Raw genomic sequence first — 10,294 nt, 5'->3', positions numbered from 1 at the left:
TCAGGTCCACAAATCTTGTGACTGACAGTTTTGGCCAATGAAAGCATGCTCATCTTTATTTTTAATGCCTTGTGGCATGAATCTAAAAACTAAACAAAAGCAACTGTGGCTGGAAATGATGTGCTTCACCTTCTTGGTCAGCGCTGGATGCTCCAGTCTCTGAGTCTTCAGCTCAGCAATTTCAGCCTCCAGCAGGTGGATCACCTCCTCGTAGTCCATCTCCATCCCTCGGGCCTGTTTCTGGGCCTCCTCAGCCAGCTCGATGCGACTCCTCAACGCTCGACTCTCCTCTGCTCCTATATTCACCTCCTGCAGAGAGGAAGACAAAGAATTAAGTGATCACGTCACTCAGGAAAGTACGATCAGGCCCTCAGTGGTGCGTTCAGGCCCATTTGGGTTTATAATGGTCAAGGATTCATCTAAGGCACCGTATGAACCTGACTAATTGAGTTTGCTTGTTTTTTATTTCTAATATTTAAGAATGTGAACAAAACAGAATTAATCTTTTCACAAATGAGTCTCAGATATTCCTGGCCCTCGTCTGACAGACCTGGATCTGTCCAGAAAACACAGCTGCTCCTGCTGCCCTTTCTGTCAAAGCAGGATTCACCCAGACACCTCGCTCTGCTGGACAAGGAGGTGGAATGGGTATTCCTCTTTATAAAACATGGAACTTTACCTCTTTTTGTCACATGGCTACCTGCTCAACACCTGAGTATCACACAATAAAGATCTCTAAACTCATCAATGCAGACATTCTGATCATATATCAGCCTCCATGAGGTGTTTTGAATGATTTAATCTCTAAGCTGGATATGTTACTGACATATGGCTCACCATCTGCGGGAGGAGCCGTAGGGGTCGGGTGCAATGTGAGCTGGGGGGCAGCAAGGGGCGGGGACCCTGGCGGTCCGAACCCGGCTGCAGAAGCTGGCTCTAGGGACGTGGAACGTCACCTCTCTGGTGGGGAAGGAGCCTGAGCTTGTGCGCGAGGTTGAGCGGTTCCGACTAGATATAGTTGGACTCACCTCGACGCATGGCTTGGGCTCTGGAACCAGTACCCTCGAGAGGGGCTGGACTTTCTTCCACTCTGGAGTTGCTCATGGTGAGAGGCACCGAGCAGGTGTGGGCATTCTCATCAGCCCCCAGCTTGGTGCCTGCACGTTGGGGTTTACCCCGGTGGATGAAAGGGTAGTTTCCCTCCGCCTCCGGGTGGGGGGACGGGTCCTGACTGTTGTCTGTGCTTATGCACCGAACAGCAGTTCAGAGTACCCACCCTTTCTGGGGTCCTTGGAGGGAGTGCTGGAGGGTGCTCCTTCTGGGGACTCCATTGTTCTGCTGGGGGACTTCAATGCTCACGTGGGCAATGACAGTGAGACCTGGAGGGGAGTGATTGGGAGGCATGGTCCCCCCCCTCTGAACCCAAATGGTGTTTTGTTATTGGACTTCTGTGCTCGTCATGGATTGTCCATAACGAACACCATGTTCCAACATAAGAGTGTCCATATGTACACCTGGCATCAGGATTCCCTGGGCCGCAGTTCCATGATGGATTTTGTAGTCGTATCGTCGGACCTGCGGCCACATGCCTTGGACACTCGGGTGAAGAGGGGGGCGGAGCTTCAACTGATCACCACCTGGTGGTGAGTTGGCTCAGATGGTGGGGGAGGAAGCCGGTCAGATCTGGCAGACCCAAACGTGTTGTGAGGGTCTGCTGGGAACGTCTGGCTGAGTCCCCCGTCAGAGCGAGCTTCAACTCCCACCTTCAGCAGAGCTTCGAACATGTCCCGAGTGAGGCGGGGGACATTGAGTCTGAATGGGCTGTGTTCCGTGCCTCTATTGCTGAGGCGGCCAGCCGGAGCTGTGGCTGTAAGGTCGTTGGTGCCTGTCGTGGCGGTAATCCCAGGACTCGTTGGTGGACACCAGCAGTGAGGGATGCCGTCAAGCTGAAGAAGGAGTCCTATCGGGCCTTCTTGGCCTGTGGGACTCTGGAGGCAGCTGATGGGTACCGACAGGCTAAGCGGCATGCGGCTTCGGCTGTTGCCGAGGCAAAAACTCGGGCATGGGAGGAGTTCGGCGAGGCCATGGAGAAAGACTTCCAGACGGCTTTGAGGAGATTCTGGTCCACCATCCGGCGGCTCAGGAGGGGGAAGCAGAGCTCCATCAATACTGTGTACAGTGGAGATGGGGAGCTGCTGACCTCAACTCGGGACGTTGTGGGTCGGTGGAAGGAATACTTCGAAGACCTCCTCAATCCTACCAACACGTCTTCCCATGAGGGAGCAGAGCTGGTGGACTCAGGGGTGGACTCTCCTATCTCTGGGGCTGAAGTCGCTGAGGTGGTCAAAAAGCTCCTTGGCGGCAAGGCCCCGGGGGTGTTATGCTGAAGTCACATACGTAGAATTCACATGCAGACTTTGCTCAGAATTCCAAACAAGATTTTATTTTGCCTCTCTGGATCTGGATAAGTTCCAAGAGGAATGTGGAAGACAGGTCGGCAAGCAGACAAGCGGAAGAGCAGCAATCAGGCAGGCAGACAGGATCTCGCAGGGCATTCAACAATCTGGCGATGAACAGCAGGCTGAGCCGGTACTGTACTGCCGTCACTGATTGCTAAAATGAGGATCAGGTGCTGATCCAGGTGCCAGGATGCCAGACACGCCCACCAGGGAAGGGTTAGGGACATGGCATAAGTGTTTAAACACGTGTGTGTATGAATACACACATTAGGGCTGTCAAAGTTGGCTCGTTATAAACACGCTAACCCAAACTTCTTTTCATGGTGTTAATGTTTTTAATGTGCAACTGAGACACGCGGATCTGCATTAATTCAAGAAATTATGCTGAAATGAAATTGTGGTTCTGAATCAGAAATGACTCAGAACATGTCTTTCACACAGACATTTTAAGGTTCATCCTCTCACAGATGCTTCTCTGGACAAGACTAAAGTAATTATTTTAAAACACTGTTGAAGTGAATTAAGTCACTGTGCTGCGTCTCAAATACCACCTGCTGCGTTGCACAGCTGATTCAGAAGACATTCCATGGTAACTTCTGTAATAACAAGCTTGTTTTAAATAATCCATGCCCACCAGCTGTGCAGGGACTGACTTTTTACCATCACCGTTTCAGCCTGTAACACGTGCATCCACACTTGAACTAGAGCTGCATGATTAAAAAAATCGCAATCTCGATTCATACTTGTATATGATCTCATTTTCAAATGATGACTAAAAAAAAAAAAAGACCATGAATGTACTGCATTTTGAACTGGGACATCACCTGCATAAAAACAAGCGCTCCCTCTTTCTCCCTCAACAAATGACACTGGTGGATCCTTACACCACGTGACGCAGATGCCAGCTGGTAGGAAAAATCTTGGCAACTTTCTCGCTAAATCTGGCGACTTTTTTTTGTTAAAAGCAACCAGCGACAAATCTAGCAACTTTTACTGGAGTTACTGGAGACGTTTCTGGTGTTTTGGCGACTGACTTGAAGGCACATATTGTTCTGCAGCTACTGTAAGGAAGGAGCAGCGGGAGCCTCTCCCCATCATAAAGCACCCCCAAGCTGCCAGTCTCTGGTCGGCTCCGGTTATGTTTTTGCCAACATGTGTTGATGTTTACTTTGACTAAAAACAAACCAAAAGTAAAAAAAAAAATAAAAAAATACAGAAAACAAACAACAAAACAAAGTAACTCTGCTAAAGTGTCTCTTTTTGGTCACTTTGCTGGTCCAAAGTAAAGAAAACAGCTATTGGCTGTTCTAAAAGTTGCTTGAAGTCGCTGAATGACCTGAATTGACCTTGACCTTCATCTAATGCATGAATTATTTCTTCTGTTGCTTCTATTATTGCGTAAGATGTTGAAATTTTTTGCTCTAAATCCATATTGTCTCTGGTTTAATAATTCATATTTATTCATAAAGTTTTCCAGTCTTTTGTTAAAAAGTTTTTCTAATATTTTTGAAAATTGTGGGAGGAGTGACACTGGTCGGTAGTTTGTAGACTGATGTTTGTTTCCTTGCTTGAATAATGGTATTACTCTAGCAATTTTCATTTTCTGTGGAAATGAACCAGTTTGAAACAATAATTTACAAATCTAAGTCAGTGGCTGTAAAATGCAATCAATAACTCCTTTTACCAATGCCATGTCTCTGCCATCACAATCAGTAGACCGTTTGTTTTTACAGGTCATAACAGCAGATTTTACCTCCAACTCATCCACCGTCGAAAGAAAAATTGAGTGAGGATTATTTCCCATCAACCCTTTACTCGCAGTGTCTTTTCCATGGTCTGGAATCTTTGCTGCCAGCTCTTGTCCAACATTAATAGAGAAGTTATTCATTCCATTTACTCAATGTTTCATCTAATAACTATCCCCACTGTTATCGGTAAAATACTCTGGATATGCCGTTCTCTTTGTCCCACTCACTCTTAGTTTATTTAATATTCCCCAGATACCTTTTTATATCATTCTTATGCTTGTTTACAGCTTGTTTTCTGTAATACAATTTCTTACTAGTTCTTATTGCATCAGTTACCTTGTTTTTATATATTTTATATTTCTTTTCAGATTCTTCAGTTCTTAATCTAATCAATTTTCTTTAAAGATTATTTTTCTTTTTACAAGCATTTTGTAGCCTTTGGTTATCCATGGGTAATATTTGTATCTATAGCGTTTTTAGTGATTTTAAATTAGCTATTTTTTTTATCATATAATGATTTCAATATAGAAATAAATTTATTATATGCCATGTCCACTTTCTTTTCCCAATAGACAACATCCCAATCTTGTAGCATCAATTCATGTTTTAGTGCATTAATAGCGTCCTCAGTATGTAATTGCCTATAGATGGTGGTTTTACACTCATTTTTTGTCCTTACCATCATTAATTCCATGATTAATTAATTCCATAATTTATGTTGAAAAAAATAAACACTGGTAGGTGGTCACTCATATCATTCATCAGTATACCACTTACCACTTTGTGTTCTATTACATTTGTTGTCTATCAAGGTTGCACAATGTGAGGTTATCCTTGTGGGTCTTGTGATTGTGGGAAATAAAGTTAAGCTAAACATAGTATTTAAGAATTCATTCATCATTCATTCATTTACCAAACCACTTCATCCTATTCAGGGTCGCGGGGAGATGGAGCCTATCTCAGCTGGCTTAGGGCGAAAGGCGGAGTACACCCTGGACAGCTCGCCAGTCCATCGCAGGGCTATTTATTTAAGAATTCATCAGTTTTCTTATGCAGTTTTAACTTTGTGATGTCTATATTAAAGTCTCCACACACAAAAATATCCTTGTGGCCAGTTGTTGTGTACATCTTCTCCTTACAGTTTCTAAATTAGTCCAAATCTGATCCTGGTGCTCTATATATACAACTTACTAAGGTATTTTTCCTGTTTTCCATTATGATTTCAATAGTCAAACATTCCATCAACTCATCCACAGCAGATGTCATGTTGGCTACCATTTTACTTTTCAATTTACTATCAACATACAATGCTACCCCTCCACCAGTTTTGTGTTTTCTATTCTGTGTGTGCATCTGATATCCCCCTTAAATTAAAGTTTGCCTCTTTTTCATTATTTATCCTTGTTTCTGTTCTGGATATAATGTTGAATGGGGTTTTAAAATGACACAAAAATTCCTGAATGTTTTCAAAGCTGGCATTAAGACTCTTGCTGTTGATATGAATTATTGACAATGTTTGATTTGTATTCACAATTTCATCCAGTTGCTGTTCCTGATAATAAAAACATTCATTGTTGACATGATTAAAATAGTTATTATCTGGATCTATGTCACCAAAAGTATCTTGTAGTTTTAGGTCAGGGATTTTGAAAGTTTCCAGTTCTGCTTTACTGGTTTTCATTACAATCCTCATCATTAAATGAGGAAGGGTGAATGAGTGAGGCACTGATCACAAGGCGAAAAATGTACCCAGCAGTTCCTCTCAGTTGTTTAAGCTGTTCCATCCTCCAGGAGAAGAAAGAACTTTTTTCTTGTTCTCGAGGCTCCGAGAAGAAAATGACGTCATTTAGTTCTCGCAGACGTGTTCTTGACACATCGGGCTGCAGAACTTTTTTCTTGCGCGACTCCGAGAAGTATCGTGTGATTGGTCGGTCAAGTTGCTGCTTCGTGTTTTTACTGCTGCAGGTAAAACGGATTGTTATGATAAAACAGCTGATCGAGGTGGTGAGAAAGTTCCAACATTTTTACATTAAAACACTCAGACCTTGCCGCGTGCACGACCCGCCAAGCCGCGTGCACGGCCCACCCCGCCGCTGACGAAGCTGCTTGTTAAATATGAAACTAGAAACTCGGAGAGCGGAAACCTCCTGGTGGAGGTAACAACCGAGTTCACTGCACATAAAGCAGACATCACCCCCCCCCCCCCCCCCCCCCCCCCGCAGTGACCACTCCCCGCTGCAGACCTGCTTCTCGTGGAGGATGGATGGACCTGATGAACAGGAAGTTTTTTCTTGTGCTTGCAGCCTCGAGATGCAGGATCCACAGGTAGTGCATCCTGTGGCTGGTGGTGGATCCTGGGCCTGATGTCTGAGGGTGCATCCTGGGCCTGGTGGCTGGTAGTGGATCCTGGGCCTGATGTCTGGTAGTGGATCCTGGGCCTGATGGCTGGTAGTGGATCCTGGGCCTGATGTCTGAGGGTGCATCCTGGGCCTGGTGGCTGGTAGTGAATCCTGTGGCTGTTGGTGGATCCTGGGCCTGATGTCTGGTGGTGGATCCTGGGCCTGATGGCTGGTAGTGGATCCTGGGCCTGATGTCTGAGGGTGCATCCTGGGCCTGGTGGCTGGTAGTGAATCCTGTGGCTGTTGGTGGATCCTGGGCCTGATGTCTGAGGGTGGATCCTGGGCCTGGTGGCTGGTAGTGAATCCTGGGCCTGATGTCTGAGGGTGCATCCTGGGCCTGGTGGCTGGTAGTGGATCCTGGGCCTGATGTCTGAGGGTGCATCCTGGGCCTGGTGGCTGGTAGTGAATCCTGTGGCTGTTGGTGGATCCTGGGCCTGATGTCTGAGGGTGGATCCTGGGCCTGGTGGCTGGTAGTGGATCCTGGGCCTGATGTCTGAGGGTGCATCCTGGGCCTGGTGGCTGGTAGTGAATCCTGTGGCTGTTGGTGGATCCTGGGCCTGATGTCTGGTGGTGGATCCTGGGCCTGGTGGCTGGTAGTGAATACTGTGGCTGGTGGTGGATCCTAGGCCTGGTGGCTGCTAGTGGATCCTGGGCCTGGTGGCTGGTAGTGGATCCTGGGCCTGGTGACTAAGGGTGCATCCTGGGCCTGGTGGCTGGTAGTGCATCCTGGGCCTGATGTCTGAGGGTGCATCCTGGGCCTGGTGGCTGGTAGTGAATCCTGTGGCTGGTGGTAGATCCTGGGCCTGATGTCTGAGGGTGCATCCTGGGCCTGATGGCTGGTAGTGAATCCTGTGGCTGGTGGTGGATCCTGGGCCTGATGTCTGGTAGTGGATCCTGGGCCTGATGTCTGGTGGTGGATCCTGGGCCTGATGTCTGGTGGTGGATCCTGGGCCTGATGTCTGGTGGTGGATCCTGGGCCTGGTGGCTGGTAGTGGATCCTGGGCTTGATGTCTGGTGGTGGTTCCCAAGGCCTGATGTCTGAGGGTGCATCCTGGGCCTGGTGGCTGGTAGTGAATCCTGTGGCTGGTGGTGGATCCAGGGCCTGATGTCTGGTAGTGGATCCTGGGCCTGGTGGCTGGTAGTGGATCCTGGGCTTGATGTCTGGTGGTGGTTCCCAAGGCCTGATGTCTGAGGGTGCATCCTGGGCCTGGTGGCTGGTAGTGAATCCTGTGGCTGGTGGTGGATCCTGGGCCTGATGTCTGGTAGTGGATCCTGGGCCTGATGTCTGGTGGTGGATCCTGGGCCTGGTGGCTGGTAGTGGATCCTGGGCTTGATGTCTGGTGGTGGTTCCCTGGGCCTGATGTCTGGTGGTGGAACCTGGGCCTGGTGGCTGGTAGTGGATCCTGGGCCTGATGTCTGGTGGTGGATCCTGGGCCTGATGTCTGGTGGTAGATCCTGGGCCTGGTGGCTGGTAGTGAATCCTGTGGCTGTTGGTGGATCCTGGGCCTGATGTCTGGTGGTGGGTCCTGGGCCTGGTGGCTGGTAGTGGATCCTGGGCCTGATGTCTGAGGGTGCATCCTGGGCCTGGTGGCTGGTAGTGAATCCTGTGGCTGGTAGTGGATCCTGGGCCTGGTGGCTGGTAGTGGATCCTGGGCCTGATGTCTGGTGGTGGATCCTGGGCCTGATGTCTGGTGGTGGATCCTGGGCCTGATGTCTGGTGGTGGATCCTGGGCCTGGTGGCTGGTAGTGGATCCTGGGCTTGATGTCTGGTGGTGGTTCCCTGGGCCTGATGTCTGGTGGTGGAACCTGGGCCTGGTGGCTGGTAGTGGATCCTGGGCCTGATGTCTGGTGGTGGATCCTGGGCCTGATGTCTGGTGGTAGATCCTGGGCCTGGTGGCTGGTAGTGAATCCTGTGGCTGTTGGTGGATCCTGGGCCTGATGTCTGGTGGTGGGTCCTGGGCCTGGTGGCTGGTAGTGGATCCTGGGCCTGATGTCTGAGGGTGCATCCTGGGCCTGGTGGCTGGTAGTGAATCCTGTGGCTGGTAGTGGATCCTGGGCCTGGTGGCTGGTAGTGGATCCTGGGCCTGATGTCTGGTGGTGGATCCTGGGCCTGATGTCTGGTGGTGGATCCTGGGCCTGATGTCTGGTGGTGGATCCTGGGCCTGGTGGCTGGTAGTGGATCCTGGGCCTGATGTCTGGGGGTGGATCCTGGGCCTGATGGCTGGTAGTGGATCCTGGGCCTGATGTCTGGGGGTGCATCCTGGGCCTGGTGATTGGTAGTGGATCCTGGGCCTGATGTCTGAGGGTGCATCCTGGGCCTGGTGGCTGGTAGTGAATCCTGGGCCTGATGTCTGAGGGTGCATCCTGGGCCTGGTGGCTGGTAGTGCATCCTGGGCCTGATGTCTGAGGGTGCATCCTGGGCCTGATGTCTGGTAGTGGATCCTGGGCCTGATGTCTGGTGGTGGATCCTGGGCCTGATGTCTGATGGTGGATCCTGGGCCTGATGTCTGGTGGTGGATCCTGGGCCTGGTGGCTGGTAGTGGATCCTGGGCTTGATGTCTGGTGGTGGTTCCCAAGGCCTGATGTCTGAGGGTGCATCCTGGGCCTGGTGGCTGGTAGTGAATCCTGTGGCTGGTGGTGGATCCAGGGCCTGATGTCTGGTGGTGGATCCTGGGCCTGGTGGCTGGTAGTGGATCCTGGGCTTGATGTCTGGTGGTGGTTCCCTGGGCCTGATGTCTGGTGGTGGAACCTGGGCCTGGTGGCTGGTAGTGGATCCTGGGCCTGATGTCTGGTGGTGGATCCTGGGCCTGATGTCTGGTGGTGGATCCTGGGCCTGGTGGCTGGTAGTGGATCCTGGGCTTGATGTCTGGTGGTGGTTCCCTGGGCCTGATGTCTGAGGGTGCATCCTGGGCCTGGTGGCTGGTAGTGGATCCTGGGCCTGATGTCTGGTGGTGGATCCTGGGCCTGATGTCTGGTGGTGCATCCTGGGCCTGATGTCTGGTAGTGGATCCTGGGCCTGATGTCTGGGGGTGCATCCTGGGCCTGGTGGCTGGTAGTGGATCCTGGGCCTGATGCCTGGTGGTGCATCCTGGGCCTGATGGCTGGTAGTGGATCCTGGGCCTGATGTCTGAGGGTGCATCCTGGGCCTGGTGGCTGGTAGTGGATCCTGGGCCTGATGTATGAGGGTGCATCCTGGGCCTGGTGGCTGGTAGTGAATCCTGTGGCTGTTGGTGGATCCTGGGCCTGATGTCTGGTGGTGGATCCTGGGCCTGATGGCTGGTAGTGGATCCTGGGCCTGATGTCTGAGGGTGCATCCTGGGCCTGGTGGCTGGTAGTGAATCCTGTGGCTGGTAGTGGATCCTGGGCCTGGTGGCTGGTAGTGGATCCTGGGCCTGATGTCTGGTGGTGGATCCTGGGCCTGATGTCTGAGGGTGGATCCTGGGCCTGATGTCTGGTGGTGGATCCTGGGCCTGGTGGCTGGTAGTGGATCCTGGGCATGGTGGCTGGTGGTGGATCCTAGGCCTGATGTCTGGTGGTGGATCCTGGGCCTGATGTCTGGTGGTGCATCCTGGGCCTGATGTCTGGTGGTTGATCCTGGGCCTGATGTCTGGGGGTGCATCCTGGGCCTGGTGGCTGGTAGTGGATCCTGGGCCTGATGTCTGAGGGTGCATCCTGGGCCTGATGTCTG

At 50.7% G+C, this 10,294-nt stretch overlaps 1 protein-coding gene across 1 annotated transcript in view; it reads right to left on the bottom strand.

The window, feature by feature from the left end:
* Positions 1-10,294, bottom strand: part of stxbp4 (syntaxin binding protein 4) — a gene marked incomplete at both ends in the record, with an annotated part of 243,413 nt that overhangs the window by 12,785 nt on the left and 220,334 nt on the right. The window contains one exon of the mRNA XM_079261137.1: positions 130-309. Within this exon, the coding sequence (XP_079117263.1) occupies positions 130-309 (180 nt within the window). The remainder of the gene's footprint in view (positions 1-129; positions 310-10,294) is intronic.

The sequence above is a fragment of the Telmatherina bonti genome (assembly GCF_933228915.1).
Source record: "Telmatherina bonti genome assembly, chromosome: 21".
Lineage (NCBI taxonomy): Eukaryota > Metazoa > Chordata > Actinopteri > Atheriniformes > Telmatherinidae > Telmatherina > Telmatherina bonti.
Note: the sequence above shows the minus strand (reverse complement) of the source record. Positions and strands in the feature narration are given on the sequence as shown.